The sequence below is a fragment of the Muntiacus reevesi genome, chromosome 18 (assembly GCF_963930625.1).
Source record: "Muntiacus reevesi chromosome 18, mMunRee1.1, whole genome shotgun sequence".
NCBI lineage: Eukaryota > Metazoa > Chordata > Mammalia > Artiodactyla > Cervidae > Muntiacus > Muntiacus reevesi.
The window spans coordinates 48,883,196-48,902,554 of NC_089266.1; the positions used below are offsets into that span (position 1 = coordinate 48,883,196).

Consider the following 19,359-nt stretch of genomic DNA (forward strand, 5'->3'; position numbering starts at 1 on the left):
ATGAACATATTCACCTTTGTTTTGCCTTCATATTTAACTCTACAGTCCACCTGCAACTGATCTTTTTTTTTTTTGCAACTGATTTTTATGTGGTGAGATGTAGGTATGTCAAATTTCATATGGATACCCAATTATCCCAGCACCATTTATCAAGTGAGTTGTCTTTCATTGCTCTGTAATGCCATCTTTGTTATAAATCAAGTGCCCATACATGTGTGAATCTGTTTGAGGGCTATTTTATTTCATTGGTCTATCTGCCTTTTCTCATACCAATATCAAAATGTCTCAAATATGACTTCTTAATAAAATCATGATATCTGATAGGTCAATTCCTCAGTCTTTGTTCCTCAAGACTGCTTTGGTTATTTTACTGCTTTGCGCTTCCATATATTAGAATCAGCTTATGAAGTTATATACACACAAGCATAACATACAGAGTTTGCATTTTTATTAGGACTGTGCATTGAATCTATAGATCTGTTTGTGGAGAATCGTTATTTCTGAAATATTGAGCCTTCTAATCCGTGAGTGCATGCTCTATCGCTTCAGTCGTGTCCAACTCTTGGTGACCCCATGGACTGTAGCCCTTCAGGCCCCTCTGTCCATGGGATTCTCCAGGCAAGACTACTTGAGTGGGTTGCCATCCCATGGACATAGTCTATTCCTTCAAATTGAGTCTTCTTTAATTTCTAGCAATAATATTTTATTGTTTTCTACATAGGTACCTTGTATATTTTTTGTAAAATTTATTTTCAGGTATTTACAAGTTGGAAGAGGCAAGAAGGATTCTCTCTTAAAACCTGTGGCGGGGGCACAACCATGTTGATGCCTTGATTTCAGACTTCCGGTCTTCAGAAATGTGAAAAAATTAATTTCTGTTGTTTTAAGCCACCAAGTTTGTGCCAATTTGCTATAGCAGTCCTAGGAAACAACTTGTCTTGCCTAGGAATCTTCCTGTTTCTCCCTCTAAAAACAAACAAAACCTTATCTAAGGCATCCACACTTAAATGGTAAAGAAGATGTACACACTGACATGACAATACAGGAGTCACAAACTTTCTAGAGACAACAGTATTCCGATGCACCAGCTGTCTTGTTGCTGCTTGATGCGAGTGAGGAATATCATTTCCTATGTAGGCCCGTCAGACGTGATACTAGATCCCGGCTGTAATCACTTACCACAGCATACAAAACACACTGAAACTGCACACCCTGAAGATGTTGCCAAGGCAGAAACTGCTGTTTCATAAATAGCACTGGCAAGACCAGCAGTAATTTGTCTAACATTAAACTAACCATTTTCCGGTGGACTGCAATGATGTAGCCTGTAAAGGAGCTGTCAGGAAGAGATGGCATATGACCATTCACCATTCCATTTGTGAAGTTTTTCTCAGTTCCACATGGCACAACAGTGTTTGGCATTCCATTGGGAATGAATATTGGTCGAGGCAGGTCCCCGTTGGTGGTCAGGGTGAACATTCCATTTGTAGATGGGGAGGAGGAGAAATCTACAAATACAAAGGTAAGCACAGGATCTTAAGTTTGTGGTACCTTTATCTTTGCTCTTTTCTCAAACACTGCTGGGACCCAGACCACTGACAGTCTCTTTTAACATAGGACCGGAAGAAACCATAGGTCAAATAATTCTAGATTAACTGGAAGATTTTCATTTTAGATTTTACTTTTATTATTAATATTTTTGACTAAACGACTACACAAGAGTAACTGCTAGAAAGAGTCAATACAATTTTTACAACAATCTTTATCAGTCCTATGTTGTGGCATGAAAATAGTTCTGCTTTTCTTTTTCTTATCCTCAAAAAATTCTTTTCTCCATGTAGTCTCTAGCCAGATATTTTACAGACACTTTATTTTTAAAAACACCTGCAGAGAGCTCCCATCTGCTCCCTGCCCCCACACAAGCACAGTCTCCCCCATTAGCACCCTCCCCCACTAGAGTGAAACATTTGTTATAACTGATGAAAGAGGCTGCTTTTTTTTTTTTTAAAGAGGCTGCTTTTTAAATTACGAATGCATTTTCTTAGTTTTAGTAGCCACAGTTCAAGTGTTAAACAGTTGGTGTGACTATTGGATACTCTATTGGATGGCAAAGAGTAAAGAAAGTTTTCATCATTGCAGAGAGTTCTACAGGACAGTGATATAAATGATACAAGCAAAAAAGCAGTAATAAATCATCCACCAACCCACCATCAGTACTATCTACTGAGCACCAACGAGAGGAGCCCCCTTCTCTCTGAAGCCTTCCATAGCTGGGAAATGAATCTAATTATCAACAATAAAAAGAAGAGACGATGGCCAAGAAGACTCACTGGATGACCATATTAAATTATATGAGTGACCATATAAATATCAGAGTAGAAACAAATTTCTTTTTTAGTCAAATTCACTATTCTGTTTTCTAAAGCACATTTCTCTCATACCATCTGTTGCTATGTTAGTATTAGATAAGAGAGTTAAAAGATCTGAATTCCAGTGGTAGATTAGCTAAGAACTACCTATCCAACTTAGGTTCTCTGAATTTTAGGTTCCTCAATAAAATGAAGAATTTAAGATGATCACTAAGGTTTCCTACGGGCTCCAAAATTCTTTTGCTGTCATTTTTTTTTTTTTTTTTTGCTTTAATATTTTTAGCCTACACAAAAGCTGAAAAAGAAATACAACCCTTAGACTATTATTCAAAGCTAAAATCATGAGAAAGAGCTCTAGTTCTCTCTTACCTGTCTGTATTGGACTAGAAGCTGAAATTGGAGATCCAGGGATGGGAATTTCAAATGCACACAAAAATCCACTCACTGAGAGTCGTACTTTCTGGTTGTCCTGAGGGAAATTCTACAGAAAAAGGAGCAAGAGGAGAAGGGGGAGATGTTTCAGATAAAATGGAGAATCATCTCTGATATATTTGAAGCAAATGTCTTAGATCCTTTTTATCAGTAAAGCAAACAAGATGTCTGAATAAATTTTCTAAAATAACTAAAAGATGTCTGAATGAAAACTAACCTTACCGATGAAACCATTATCCCCTTTCATAGGAAGGAAGTATGATGTGTATAAGTGACTTAAGTTTTTCTTTCATTTCAAGAATCTAAACCCCAAATCCCCAGAGATCTCACTTCTGCATTACATATGAAAAAAATGTTAAGGAGGTGGGAGTTTGTTTAGAAATCCCGAAGATGAATATAAATAATACCAATGTAGGAACTCAATTTAGGGCCACATATTTATTGAATTGCTTCTCTAGCTGGTATGGAGGAAGAAGTGATTTGCGTCACTTTGTTTTTACCCTCTTAGTGTGTTAAAAGGCCAGGTATATATATTTATAAATAAGGACTAAAAACACACATTCATAAATACATAAAATACTTTAAGAATTCTAGGAACAGCAGTAACACATAAGAGATGTAAAACAAAGCAGCGGCAGTCCTTGGGGTAAATTTAGACTGTACTGACAGCTAGATCACTCCATATAGGTAGCTCTGGGCTTACATGTTTCTCTTCTTTAAAAATATCACCATCATTTTACTCTTTTATTCTGGTGGACAACTCTTAGTTTCTTCTAGAATAAAAGCTTTACAATTTTTTTCCCGTTTCTGTTGTGTTTTATTATCTCCCTTGGTCATTTAACACAATAATTACTTGAGAAAACTGTGATTTTTGAAGGAATCAAGGGTTTCCCAGAGAGAATTAGTTAATATCACCTTTATGTTGGAACCATGTACTTCAGCAAGAAGGATTTGTTCTGATTTAAGTCCACAGAGATCGCTCAGTTGTTTTTTTAAACCTGTGTACTTTTCATCCATATTCAGTCTTAGTCCATATCGTACAGGGGTAGTACCATCCAGCTTAATAACTAGTAAAGAGAAAAGATTTTTATTAGTAAAATTCGGGTTTCACTGAAAGCTTTATACCTGTGTGTGTGTTTGTGTGCGTATGAGACTTGGAACTAGTAAATATTTCAGTCTAGAATTTTTATTTTATATGTACACACTACAACAGATAGTGTTTAAAATAATATTAAGTGAAATCATTATTTTTGTATGTTCACCTGATAAAGTGTGAGTGCCTTTGCAAGATTTTTCAAGAGAGCTTCTGGTACATTTAAAATTAAGAGAACTTAAAAAAAAAAAAATTAAGAGAACTCAATGAGCACAAAAATGGACCCATGTTCAAGTCTTTCAAACCTCAAATCATGCCTGAAACCAGACTGCAACCATTACAGGACACTGTAAATCAATTATACTCCAGTAAAATTTTTAAAAAAACTATAAGATGCTGACTACCAATCTTTATGAGAACGCACTATAAACAAATGACTAAACTTACAAATTCAAGCTGACAAGATAAAAGACAAAGCAATTAAATAATGTTTCAGAACTTTGTGACCTACCTGTTATTTCTAAGTGCATGTAACTGTCCATTGGTAGTGGCAAAGACAAAAAATTGAAAGGGTCAAATCGGACACTTATATGACCACATGTCTTGCATTTGACTTGAGACCTTAGCTGCCCATGGAACAAATCCACAACAATTGATCTATTTCTCCTCAGATGATTATCCCAGGCCTAGCAAGAAAAAAGATTATAGAGAATTTTTTTATCCCCTCCAAATTCAAAAAATAAGCTTTTCTCCAAAAATTCAAGGCAATTGTTAAATATATTGCATTTAATGTCAAGAATATAATCCTTAACTTTTCCTTCAAAATGTGTGATGTGAAAAGGAAACATTTTTCTATGTTCATTAAAGATACTTTGTTTTGGGATTATGGCACAAGAAATAATCAGAAAATTATAAAATTCCTTCATTTTCAGAGTAAAATTCTGATCATAGAACAGTTTAGTTAGCATTTAAGTTGTGCAAAACTTCTTTGGGGCCAGAATATTTTACCTGTGCTTACATTAGAAACTCAAAACTGACAAACCTCTGCAGCCACTTCCCAGTCTGGTCTGCCATCACTGTCCTTCAGTTCCACATATGGCTTCTCATGGACTCGGTTGAGATCTTCATGCAGACCATCCAAAAGAAAAGCCAGAAGTTCTTGGGAGTCTTGTTGCTGGAACCCATTAAACCTGGGAGCATATTTTGCTATGGTCCACTATAAATATAAAAGGAATCAAACTCACTGTTTGCTATCCCATAAAATTTAGAATGACCATACCCATAATTCAATCACAGACATGAGAATAAGCAAACTATACAGTCCAAGGAATTCTCCAGGCCAGAATACTGGAGTGGGCAGTCATTCCCTTCTCCAGGGGATCTTCCCAACCCAGGGATCGAACCCAGGTCTCCCACATTGCAGGTGGATTCTTTACCAGCTGAGCCACCAAGGAAGTCCAAGAATACTGGAGTGGGTAGCCTATCCCTTCTCTAGCAGATCTTCCTGACCCAGGAATCAAACTGGGGTCTCCTGCACTGCGGACAGATTCTTTACCAGCTGAGCTACCAGGAAAGCTCAAACAATATAGTACTTAGTCTATTTCAGCAAATATATTTTGGATAATCAGGAAATCTTTCTAATCTTCATATCAAATGATGCACCCCCAGCCCACTAAAAAAAGTATTATGGCCACTCCTGTGTCCTGGTTTAGTATCACATAGGCAAACAGTTCTTCAGGTACATAGATGCTATTTAAGATACAAGATGAAAACATTAAAATAGCATTTGGTCACATTGGAAGATTCCCTGTTTTTTTTTACAGTTAGCTTTTCTGGTGTTGTATCCTAACTTTTATTATTAGAGACAGAATAGCCCAGTGTTCAACTGTGAGGACTTACTAACTAGCTTGCAACCTTGGATAGGCTACTTAACGGCTATGAGCCTTAGTTTCCTGAGCCATAAAATGGGGATAGTAACACTGCTTTATATTATGGGGCCATTTAGAAGATTAAATGAGTAAAGTACACATAAAGTAATCAGATAGTGGCTGGTAAGTGATAAGTAGTCAAATTTTTAGCTACTATGACTATTAATTTTTAACCTAAAAAGCTTTTGCCTTGCCTTTAAAAAAATTATTTATTTATTTGGCTTCACCAGGTCTTAGCTGTAGCACACAGATCGATCTTCAATGCAACATGTGGGATCTAGTTCCCTGACCAGTGATCAAACCCAGGGCCCCTGTATTGGAAGCAAGGAGTCTAATAAGCCACTGGACCACCAGGGAAGTTCTCAACTTACTTTTATTTTATTTTATTTTTTCAACTTACTTTTAAATAGAGATAGAAAATAATTCAAACTTTACTAAAATTCACTATAATAATATTAATGTAAAATTTGTATTCATTAATTACATTTTTTCTTTCTGCTACTTTTTTTTTCGTTCTACAGATAGAACTAATCATCTTAGTAATGTTAAAAATGTACTGTGTATCATTAATTAGACTCAAGGCTACCTTGCAGTTAGAATACTGCTAATAGTGAAGGTTGAATAAAGAAAAGTTTACTGTATTTTACAAGTAAAATACCTGATAAGTTAGTAAAATGAATGAAATTTCTAAATTTAGACTGTACTTCTGAACTTTTTCTCTCTACTATGTCTATGAGAGTATTTTGCTTATATTTGAACAAGTAAAAGTTTATGTCTTATCAAAGACCCAAAAACATTAAGCTAAAATTAAAAGATAAATATAAAAAACAAAGAAAATTACTTAACAGCTGCTTAAGACTTAAGACCTTTATATTATTTTAACATGCTTACCCGAAGCTTTAATGGGGCGACATTCTTCTGAGTTCCACTCCAAAGTTCCTGTACTAAATCCCCATAGCATTTAGCCATATGCCCCTTCATACCAATGGGATTTGTCCTACAAGTTTGAGAGGAAAATTTACTGCTTAATGATTCTTTTTTTTTCATTTATTTTTATTAGTTGGAGGCTAATTACTTTACAATATTGTAGTGGTTTTTGCCATACATTGACATGAATCAGTCATGTGCTTAATGATTCTTATAAATCACAATCATATGAACATAGAAAGGCCTAGTATCTGTCTTCTCACATCAAAATACATTTTCAAAACAAGAGAAGCAACATTTGGTCCTTGTCATTTAGTTGCTTCAGTCATGTCAGACTCTTTGCAACCCTGTGGACTATAGCCTGCCAGGCTCCTCTGCCATGGAATTCTTCAGGTAAGAATACAGGAGTGGGTTGCCATTTCCTTTTCCAGGGGCTCTTCCTGACCCAGGGATTGAACCCATGTCTCCTGCATTGGCAGGCGGATTCTTTACCAACCTATGTATCATGTACTGGCAGGCGGATTCTTTACCACTGAGCTACTAGGGAAGCTTACTTCATGCTTAACAGGGCAAATAAGATGAAGACTTTTCTCCCTAAGGGTGAATAAGAAACAGATTTAGGTAATATTGGGTTCATATCAAAATTACAAAAGTTAAGAGTCAATGACTCAAGGAAGATTACCTGTTGAGTTCATAAAGATGTCTCCCTGAGATAAAATACTGTGTCAGTGGCTGCGTGTTACTAACACACTGGATGCTTGAATTCATGAAGCATGTATTTCCCAGGTTACTTAGACCTGTGGCCCCCTTTTCTGTCGGAACTGGAACAAACAATATGAGAACAGAAGCCTAGCTGCAGCAAGATATCATACACCAAACAGTTATTTGTATTCAATGCAATGATTTTTATAATTTTTCTAATCAGTTAAACGGAGATAATAATTTTCTATTGGGTCTTGCAACGTTAAAGTAGAAGTTCTTCATGGAGCCTCACTGGCAATCATGATAATCTATTAATCTATGCTCATTTGTACTCTAGAAGTAGAAATGATTCTCTTCAATTGCTCTGATGGTTTTTTAAGAGTTCAAACAATTCTCTCCTAGAATTGTATCTTTTAAAATGAATAAATTATTTAATTGCAAGGTTAGAAAGAAATGTGATGCTTCAGGAAAAAGAAAAAAAAGAGGGGGCCTAATCACTTTTGAGCTAGAAAGCTACAAGTTGTTAACACTTCAACAGTTGAGAGAAGAAAACATAAAAGAATAATTTTAAGATCATCTGTTTAAAAATAAATACAGTGGAAACTTACCCTTGTGTCTATCTATTTTACTACTGTTTGCTATAAACGACATTTCTTCAGGCCAACTCATATCTTTGTTTCGAACTAGAAAGACAGACAATAATGTGTTAATCTCTTATCCAATCAAATCACACCCACTCAAGTGTTCTGTTTAAAAACAAAAACTTATTTCTAAACCAGAAACTGAAAAAAAAAATTTTTTTTAATTGGCTCTGAAACCATTCCAATTCTTTAGATAGGGGGTTCTATAGTCAGTGATTAGAATTAATTGGTAAACTAATCCCTCAATTGCATACCTGAAGCAAAATTATACTCTCAACCTTCTATAGAAGGAATTAAAATTCTTAAGCCTAAAACATTTGGAACTATCACAATTCTTCTTTCTTTTTTACAATTCTTTCTTAAATTGTGAAACTGCCAGAGTAATCTATTCATTTTAATACAAAGGCAGTAGGAATGTTTCATGAATCTTGAGAAAAGACACACTACATTTTCAGTGATGTGTGCATGCCAGTGTGTTAGTGTATGCTCACTCAAGCTAAGCCCTGTTGATCACTGTTGAGGACTACTGAAAAATCGGTATCACCAACAATGCAAGAATGTTAATCTCCTCGTTCAAACTCAAGGAGGCAGCTTGAAAATTTTAATAAACTATAAACTTAAAACTGAATTCACTTGTTTTTACAACTGTTTCCACCCTTGCCAGATAATGAATGTAGACATGATTTTCCTCCTAAAGCAGTCTAAATAGTATTCCATTACAAAAGGATTACATCAAGGTTTAGTGGGTTTTCTCTACTATGAAGAATACAGTGATCAAACGTCAGCTGGAAGAAACTATAAAGTAGGTTTGTCATGCCCAGTCCCTCAGTCGTCTTCAACTCTTTGCAACATCATGGAATTTTTCAGCCAAGAACAAAGTAGAAGCAGGTTGCCATTTCCTACTCCAGGGGATCTTTCCGACCCAGAGATCGAACCTGCATCTCCTGCATTGGCAGGTGGATTCTTTAAACTGCACCACCTGGGAAGCCCCATGAAGTAGATTATCAGTGAGTAATTAAATCTTTCATTCTTCCCCTAAAAATCTAATACAGAGGTATGCTTCCATCTTGTACCTTCAATTACCAGGTGCTGCTCATCCTGGATTTTCAAATATTCCAATCTGTGATCCTCATCATCCAGAAGAGTGAGGTAATTCTGTATATGGAAGAGGAAATGTTTTATTAATTAATTACTAACTTTGAAACAAATGCTGAAATAAAAATAAACAATTTTAAAAATTCCTTGAAGGTACATAGCTCATGTACAGACATTTAGCATATTATAGTTATTCAAAAGTACTTATAATTTTGGTGGCAAAATTAGAGAAAGACAATGTATACTCTGTAAACACATACTTTATGTTTCTAAAAAAAAGTTTTATCTGATTTTGGAGAGACCAGGAAAGACTGATCACACAAACCAAAATTCACTGAGATTTAGATTTTCTAAACAGCTTACAGAAAAGAAGTTTTGATTAGTATATACTAAGTATATACTAAATTGAGTAAATGTGCTTGTATTCAAGATGGAACTTGATCACTAACTAGGAAATGAAAATGTAAAGCCAAATGCCATGCAACAGAATTATACATTTCGTTGACACTCACCCTGTCTAAAGTGCTCGGAAAATTAACTCATCTAATTCTTACAACTATCCTAGGGAAATACTATTATTTTCCCCATTTACTCATGGAAAAACTGTGACAGGGAGTTAAGGGACTTGTCCTTGCTTAGTTAACTAACAAACAGGTGAGAGTCAGGACTTAATCCTTGGCAGTGAGGCTCCAGGAGCTGTGTTCTCAACTTTCTTTACTATACTGCTTCTCAGTTCTCAATGGCGACCAAAGGAAAATATAAGAAAGAAGGAACTAGGGGACAAAGAGCTGGTTAAAACTACTTACCATCCAATTTTAGAGTAAAATGAAAACATACTGCATGTGTTAGGAAGAATACATAAATAATTAAAAGCACTGCCTCTAAGAAGAATGGAAGACAGAGGTCAGAGGATGGGAAGAATTTCCACCACATACTTTTGTATTGTTTGAATTTTTTTTTAGTATGTGTATAACTTAAAGACAAATCCAAAATAAACTATTTGTTAAAAAGACATAGTTGCTGTTACTTTATAATAATTTTTATAAGACTGTACTGTCCATGAACAATTAATGTAGACAAAACCTCCATACTTATGAAACATGGATCTAACAAGGAGGACTTTCCTTGACTGACATGCCTCTTACCTCACTGTTGTATAGCCACAGGCGCATATCTTCCTCTTTGATGCGCAGCCTCTGAGATAGATATTCATGAATTTCCTTGATGGTCTGCATTCGACTAAAACAGCCTGTATAGGCTAAGACCCGCTTTAATGGTGCATTCGGAGAAGGGACATTTCCTATGGTCATAGTAATCACAGTAAGGAAAAAGGCAGATGTTAAAGAAAAAGAAAGCATCACTTTTAGTAATGGGGACCATACTATTTTAGGAAATAATAACGAAGGAAATAAGAAATACAGATTCAATAATTTTATAAATTAAGAAATTTTAATAAGAAGCTTTAAAATGAAGACAGACAGGAGACCTAAGCATCTTAGAGTAAGCCTTAACTTTGAAAGGAAGAACAACACAATCAGACATGCAAATAACTGGCAGCATCTGGAATCCAAGAAGAGTGGCAAATCAGGGCACTGATTTCTTGGCCCTCAGCTGGGTCATACTCAATAGCAAAATCAAAACTCAGTGTTAAAGAATGGGGAAGAGTCTTACACTGGGAAATGGGACTGGATTTGAATGCCACAGAAGGATAATTGGATTCACCTGATCTACTTTCTTAAAATAAACTGTCTTCGAATTGCTAATCCCTCACTCTCATTAAGTGGCCCAATTACCTGGCCCACTGTGGCATAATTACTTAAGAAACTTAGAATTCTAAGGAGGCACAGATATTACATGGCCAACAGAGATTTAAAGTGAGCCAAGAAACGTCCCGTGACAAAAAAGAAACTGCCCTATTGAAAAGTACTAGGGGGAAACCATAAGGCCTGTCTACATAGTAAGAGGACAGTAGATATGACCTTGAATTCTTGAAGGGCTCAAAGTGCAAACAAAAAGAGGCACTAAAGGGAAAGAGTAGAGACTAAAGGAAGAATGTATCAAGTCTAATCATATACTTCAAAAGAAAAGGGGATAAAATGACAAGAAATTATGGAAATCAAAAACATAATGGTTGCTAAAACCATCTTCTAAACCCTGGGTAACTATTCAGCCAAAAATCTAGACAAAAGCTGTAGCTTAAAATGGTCATCTCAGCCTATGGGAGGTTAAATTTAGTTCACTGAGCAACCCAAACCAAAAATACACTCAATATATCAATAAAATTTATCAAGGGTACAATTATACACTCCAGGTAATTTTCTATCCATTCAATGGTGACTTAGTTTTTTTCCTCCCTAAATGTGCTTTGCTGCTGCTGCTGCTAAGTCGCTTCAGCTGTGTCCAACTCTGTGCGATCCCATAGACAGCAGCCCACCAGGCTCCCCCGTCCCTGGGATTCTCCAGGCAAGAACACTGGCGTGGGTTGCCATTTCCTTCCCCAATGCATGGAAGTGAAAAGTGAAAGTGAAGTCACTCAGTCGTGTCCGACTCTTCGAGACCCCATGGACTGCAGCCTACCAGGCTCTTCCGTCCATGGGATTTTCCAGGCAAGAGTACTGGAGTGGGTTGCCATTGCCTTCTCCAATGTGCTTTGAGTCTTTACTTACTAAACAGAGGAGAAAAGCACTGGCATCATCTACTTTTCAGAGCTTCCAAGAATCTACTCACCTAAAATAGGCTGAAAAATCATTTAACAATGACTTCTGTAGCTTTGTCTGTTAAAAAGGCTACTATTAAGTCATTGCTAACTGCAGCAAGGTTTGGAAACCTGTCACTTCAAAAGGAATAAATTGTGTGCTTAATCACTCAGTCGTGTCCAACTCTGATCCCATGGACTGTAACCCTGCCAGGCTCCTCTGTCCATGGGGATTCTCCAGACATGCATACTGGAGTGGGTTGCCATGCCAGGGGATCTTCCCAACCCAGGGACTGAGCCCAGGTTTCCTGCATTGCAGGCAGATTCTTTACTGTCTGAGCAACCAGGGAAGCCCAAAAGGAATAAAAGAGCCCAGTACACAGTTGTGACACATTAGAAAGAAAGATGAAAACTATGTATGGAGAACAAAACCCAGCTATGATTAACTCTTAAACTCTAGCAAAGCAAATCATTTACTATCAGCAAGAAAAGGATAATCCTAGAAGAAAACAAAAGGGCAAATTTCTCTAAATACACATCAGAGGATTAGTTATAAGATTACAGCAAGAAAGCATATTTTTATAAACTTCAAAATGATTAATGGTTGATTTCATAACTAATTAGTAAGAAATAAAATTTCAAATTAAGAACAAATTTGGAGCATAATGACTATACAGTTCTAGGATTCAGAAGCATTTGCCACTGTCCAAGTCAATTTCTATTGTCCTAAGCCATAAGAAATTTGAATTCTAGACAGTTTTTGTAGCATAGCTCATTAAGCAGGCAGCCACTTATTATACATAATTTCATACTTTTGAATAGCACCAACAAATCTAGTGGAATTTACAGAAGCAGCAAAAATCTAGGATCAGCACAAGAGTTATAAAGAATACTTACTAAAAGCGCAACAACACATCTTGCCTCTCATGTAATCTTTCAAAGAGAATTGAAAAAGATATGTACTATGGGTGCCATGAAAGAAAGGCAAATACTATTGATATTATTCAATGGAAAATTAAATCAAGAGTGTTTCAGAGAGATTCTTATTTCACTGTTTTTTTATTATAATGTATTACCTAAAGACAAAGTTTGAGGGCACTGCTTTGGTATAATTCTTACCAAACAGTACATGTAAGAATTTCGATATATTATCTGAATATAATCTTTAACGATGACATAAAACTAATCCTACTAATTTCAAACTAATTTCAAAGGAGGGATGATACTTACAGGGTTGCTTTGGGTTCATAGGTGGCTTTTGCATAGTAAGTTACAGTAATTGTAATAACATTATGGCATTGTTAACACAGTCTGAGATTTTGTATAAACAGATGAACTCATTATTTTTGCTGAAGAACTATTTCAAATATTTGTAAGGCAAAAGCATAGAGCAAGCCCGGCCCGTCGGTAAAATTTAACCTCAGAGAGAAATCATAAGGGAACTTTTTGCATCTATTACATTAAAATGAAAACTTATTTATATATCATTTTGATAGGCTTGATGTTTTTGAAGAAAATGTGTCACTTTCATTTTCAAAAACAGATCTTTTCCCTTGTATTATCTGTTATAAAGGCTCCTTGGGCCTAGCATGAGAAATATATCATGTTTCGTTACAAAAACCCCCCAAAACAAAAAACTCAAAACACACACACAAAAGAGGATATTGCCGAAGAAATTACTTCTTAGCAATCTGAGTGGAGTTGAAAAGAACAGTCACTGGCTGGCAGACTCTAACTGAGGTCAAGCACATAATTTACAATGGCTTGGTTCTCAAAGAAACAAAGTGTGTAAAATTCATTTCTGCTTATTATCTTTGTATGTTTGCAAGCCAGAAAAGGAAACAACCCTTTTCAGTTTGCTGCTGGGACTTTGCCTCTACCCCAGCTAGTCTTGCGCATGACCGTAGATCTAAGGCCCATAAGAAATTTTCTGATTCTGTATGAAAACAGATGAAAATGTGTATTAGTATAGTGGCACCAGACTTGGAGCAAATTGGCTTTCATTTTAATTTTTTTCAAGGAAATGCACGGTATTCTTGCTGCACTCTTAAGTTACCTCTTGGTAAATGCTGGGGAAACACTCTCAGGCTCATCATACCCATATTCACCCAGATGTTAGACTGCTGTGTCCTTGTGGCAGGCTGCTGTCTCAGGAAGAGAAGATAGCGAGGGAACAATTCCAGTTCTGGGATTTCTGTCTTGCTATTTTTGATCACCTGTTGTTTTAAAAGATACGAAGTGATCACTATAAAAGAAATAAAACCTGCCATTTTTTACCTAATTGCTGAGATTTATTTCCAAACTGAAATGTTCAAAGGTTCACTGCCTATATTTCAGAAAGTCATCAGTTTATATGACATGGGTTTATAGGCCCTCAGGCTCCTGCATCTAAGTCCATTTTCCAGGATTAGGATTCCTGGTGGGTATTTTCTCCCACTCCATTTAAAAGCAAGTAACATCAATATTAAGGGGAAAAAATCTTAAATATTATCTACAATTCTAGTACTCTCACACAATAACTCTTTTCACTTTTACATATCTCATACAGAAAAATGATGTTCTTTTAGAGGACAAATTCTTAGGAATGGAGTCACAAGTGAAAAAGTACAGGATTATTCATCAATCTTGCCTGGGGAGTCCCAAGGACAGAGAAGCCTGGAGGGTTATAGTCCACAAGGTCATGAAAGTCGGACAAGACTAAAATCACTGAGCACACACGCATTCATGTCATTAACTACATAAGTTACACTGCCACCCAAAATGCAGCAATTTACAATATTCCCAGAAATATAGGAATGTATTACTTTCACAAAACCTTATCACTGGACATGACTTTAATTTCTTTAATACATATAAAGAATATTTTATTTTTTTATTTTTATTTTTATTAGTTGGAGGCTAATTACTTTACAATATTGTAGTGGTTTTTGCCATACATTGACATGAATCAGTCATGGATTTACATGTGTTCCCCAGCCTGAACCCCCCTCCCACCAAGAATATTTTAAATGTACTTTAAATTTTATTTCTTGTATTAGTAATGAGAACAAAAATGTTTCCATGTAAAAATTTACTATCTATATTTTCTTTAACTGGACTGTTCATATATTTTTTTGTCTATGATTAAAACAACTAAACTGGATGTATTAAACTGAAAAGTCACATGGTTGAAGCAGCCCTCACGGGCTCTACAACACAGGCTCAGTGGTGTGGCATGTGGACTTATAGTTCATCAGTGGCATGTGGGATATTCCTGGACCAGGGATTGAACCCATGTCCTCTGCATTGGCAGGTGGATTCTCAACCACTGGGCCACCAGGGAAGTCTTCAAACTCTCTAAAACGTAAAATCTTACAGAATCTTTAACAACCTCAAGTAATTGGGCTTTCATTTTCTTTTGCTTTAGAAATCAACGTATTCTGCAACAGAGCATTTTTTAATATCAAGAGGGGGCAGTAAAGAGCCAGATAAAAATGATACAAACCAAACCTTTAGGACTATTTCTTTAAAGTATTCTGCATGTTCTGATATGCTATAGTATACTACAAAAGCTCCACTTATAAGTTTTATCAACTACTATTTAAATAATAAGCAGTAAAAGGAGCTCTCCCCAACAGTAAGACCACTGGAGAAAAACAAAAGTCTCTCCATTTCTTCTAGAGAATCACTGAGAGCTACAAAGCCAATAGTCAGATTTTCTCAGGATTTCAGTTTAACTGTGATTTGGGGAAAGATCAATAATTCTGTACCTGTAGTTATCAGGCTACATAGAAAACATACTTTCAGCAGAATCTGAACTGATAATGAAGTAACTTTTATAATGTGTAGCTTACTTTCCAAGATAAGTGATTTTGTGAGCAAATTACAGATCAACAAATTCTTATACATTCATGCATAATCAAACATATATACATATTTATTTACATTTTAATTATTCTTGTCTATGAACTAACTGAACTACAACTGGATAACAATAAACGCAATTCCATTTGTAGGAATTGATGTTAAAGAGATCACCACACATTGGAAAAGAGAATATTCACCAGAAAATTGTTCTAAACAACGAAAATCTGGATGCAAACTAAATGTCCATCCATGGTGATTGGTTAATAAATTATGAGTTATTAACTTCGAAAGATATCAATAACATCTATCTTAGATTGAAAATAGATTATAAGACAGCAAGCATAATATTCAATTTCATAAAACTATTTATACATATTTGTATATAATAGGCACAGGAATGTTTGGGAAGACGTGCATTGAAATGTTAATAGTAATTACTTCTAAAAAAAATAAAATAGTAAATACTTCTTAAGGAGTAGGATATGGTTTTTATTTTCTTTGTATTTTTTTACAATGCTCAATTTGTTATTGAGCTTGTTAACAAGAATTAAAGTTATTTTTTTAAAAAATGGTGTGATTTATGTAAACATGTCGATGAAAGTATTTATTTTTAACCTTGCTATGGCAAATATACTTAGTGTTCTTTAACATGGAACACCATACTTTAAATGTTTTTACAGCAATTTTTCCTGAAATCAGGCAAATTATCATATTTAGAGGTGAAAAAATACTGTCAAACCAGCAAATGAAGCTTTAATGTAGTAAAATGGTAGCTTAACTAATATTTATCTGATACCAATGTTAAAAAGCATGACCTTTTGTGAGGCTTTGAAAAAACTCATTTAATAATTATGATGATGATGACAGCAGCAACAGGCAAAATTTGCTACTGACCATTACTGTAACTCAGATGCTGTGCTAATCATATGCACTATTTACTTATCAAAACAAGTCTAATGAGGTAGATACCACTGTTAACTCCATTTTACAGATGAGGAAACTAAGATTTAGAGATGAAAACATTGATGCTTTTGAACTGTGGTGTTGGAGAAGACTCTTGAGAGTCCCTTGGACTGCAAGGATATCACGCCAATAAATCCTAAAGGAAATCAGTCCTGAAGCCACCTGATGCAAAGAACTGACTCACTGGAAAAGACCCTGATGCTGGAAAAGACTGGAAGGCAGGAGAAGGGACGACAGAGGATGAGATGGTTAGATGACATCACCAACTTGATGGACATGAGTTTGAGTAAGTTCCGGGAGCTGGTGAAGGTCAGGGAAGCCTGGTGTGCTGCAGTCCATGGGGTCGCAAAGAGTTGAACACGACTGAGCGACTGAACTGAACTGAACTGAACTGAATGTGAATCCAGGCAGACTCTAAAATATCAAACTGCATCTGTCTATCCATCTATCCATCAAACATCTACCATTATCACAATGATTCCCTTACAGATACAGAATTTTAGACAGAGCAGGGAAGTCCCAGAAATTAAGTGATTAATTCAAGGACTACCCCAAACCCCAATAAATAAAGAATATGTATGCATATATATCTATGTATATTCATATTTACATTTAACTACCTAGGAGTTCTGTTGACAAATATAGCAAAAACCTTTTGGAGCCAACAAATACATACCCTAAATTCCTGATTAAGATTTAAACATAATTTTTGTAAACATAATTATTAATGACAAAATCATTATTAAAATTATAGACTATGGATATACAGCAGAGTTTTACTCTTTTTGGAAGTGATCTAATTTACTGTATCTTATCTATGCAAAACCTTCCTGGTATAAAAAAGTTCTAGTTTGGACATTATATAAAGGAGAGTGCTTTGTGATATAGCAAAAGAATCTTATAAAGTATTTTGCTGCATCAATAATGTAAAGAGTATTCAAGGCAATGAATACTGCTGTTTACTGTATAAGCAAAATAAATGATGCTATAGAGTTAACTAATATTTTGATATTACACACTCCAAGCCCTTTTAATTACTTCAGAGCATTTTACTTATGCTCTAAATGACTCATTCTATTAATGGTCACAATCAGAATTCACCAGCTTTGAATTCTTATTATCATCTATTATGATCTTGTTATGTCCCTCCTTCAGAAAGACAAACCACAAAAATCCACAACAGCTAAGTGGATGTCTGTGTGGCTAAGGGGAATAACAGTTTTAGAAATTATATCTGCACCACTTCTCTTTTTTCACTGAACTTCTTGGCACTGACTCTCAGACTTCTGCTCCAGTCTAAGTTCTGCATTATCTTAATGTCTGTGTTTATGTGGATGACTTATTTAATTGCCTAGCTTCATAATTCCTTGACTCTATTTAGTCCAGTGATTATTTCCTCCATTTTATATAAGTTGCCCATTCCCAAAGGAATATCATTTTGTGGTTAGTACCTAGTACAGTGCTCAATAAATGTATGAGTAAGTGAATGAATGAAAATAAAAGAACCTAAAATTTATTCAACTAATTTGAACAGGTATTGAATGCTCTATCATGGTTAAGAACCAATCTGTGGATAGTGAGGTTCATATAGTGAATTAATAGAAGACCCTATTATAAATGCGTCTTATATAAGGCAATATTGGCTGTACTTACAGGTCTAGGTAGGGCCAGGTTTGCTCCATACCAATGATAAAGTGCTCTCCATACAGGTTCTGGGACCATCTCATAATCTCTTCCATGGATCAGCTGTGGGGTTCGTTTTAATCGTCCTCCTTCTAATGTTAATGATGTAGCCTTAGAAAGAATGGAATGTAAATATTGACTTTTTTTTTGGCCCCACCTCTTGGCTTGTGGGATCTTAGTTTCCTGACCAGGGATGGAACCCAGGCCCACAGCAGTGAAAGCTCGGAGTCCTAACCACTGGACTGTCAGGGAATTCCCCCAATGTATTTTTAAAATTAGTCTCTTGTGTTTTAACAAAACCTAGACACAGGAAAATAAACAAATGTCACTACTCAGTTTCACATTACTAGAAAAAAAAAAGAATTTTCTAAAAGGTTTTTATTTTGAACTTTCAAAATAAACTATTTAAGAAAGGAAACTCAAGGTAAATTATTTGAAAGAAAATCACTGAAACATTTGAAAATATTAAGGATAGCTTTCATAGACTTTTTTCCAACAGTAAAATGTATTATCATTTTTTAAAAAAACTTTTCACATACATGTGAAACTACATTTTCATAGTAGCTGTTCTAAGTAAGAAAAATAACATTTCCAAGGATCACTAAACTAAGGCTATGTAAGTAGTAAGTCATAAAATACTCTCACAGAAACATTTCTATCTACAACAGGTTAATAGAATGAATCATAAACATTTTCTTTGTGCTGAAATTTTTAGAATGAAATTTATTAGCAACTTGAAAGAGATGTCAAATTACTTACCTTTACTGGTTCTTGAGTAACTAGTGGCTGGTTATCAATAGCCCCTGGCTTCTGAGGATTGAGATGCAACAAAATATTCCCATTGGCTCCTAGTAAACACTGATTGTTATTGTCAGAAGTGTTATGTTGTCGAGCAAAGCACATATCTGTTCCTGGTGTGGCAGAATACAGCAAGCCTGTAAGGACCAAGAAGATGGAAGCTCTGTTTTACTATACATAAAATAGT

At 35.4% G+C, this 19,359-nt stretch overlaps 1 protein-coding gene across 1 annotated transcript in view; it reads right to left on the bottom strand.

Annotated features, from left to right (window-relative positions):
- USP32 (ubiquitin specific peptidase 32) overlaps positions 1-19,359 on the bottom strand; it is a 191,785-nt gene that overhangs the window by 19,784 nt on the left and 152,642 nt on the right. The window contains exons 14-26 of the mRNA XM_065908924.1: positions 19,134-19,309; positions 18,345-18,485; positions 13,981-14,098; positions 10,333-10,487; positions 9,166-9,247; positions 8,060-8,134; positions 7,432-7,570; positions 6,714-6,819; positions 4,937-5,110; positions 4,406-4,580; positions 3,717-3,868; positions 2,739-2,850; positions 1,297-1,508 (exon numbers count right to left, since the gene is read on the bottom strand). Coding sequence (XP_065764996.1) covers positions 1,297-1,508; positions 2,739-2,850; positions 3,717-3,868; positions 4,406-4,580; positions 4,937-5,110; positions 6,714-6,819; positions 7,432-7,570; positions 8,060-8,134; positions 9,166-9,247; positions 10,333-10,487; positions 13,981-14,098; positions 18,345-18,485; positions 19,134-19,309 — 1,817 coding nt within the window. The remainder of the gene's footprint in view (positions 1-1,296; positions 1,509-2,738; positions 2,851-3,716; positions 3,869-4,405; positions 4,581-4,936; positions 5,111-6,713; positions 6,820-7,431; positions 7,571-8,059; positions 8,135-9,165; positions 9,248-10,332; positions 10,488-13,980; positions 14,099-18,344; positions 18,486-19,133; positions 19,310-19,359) is intronic.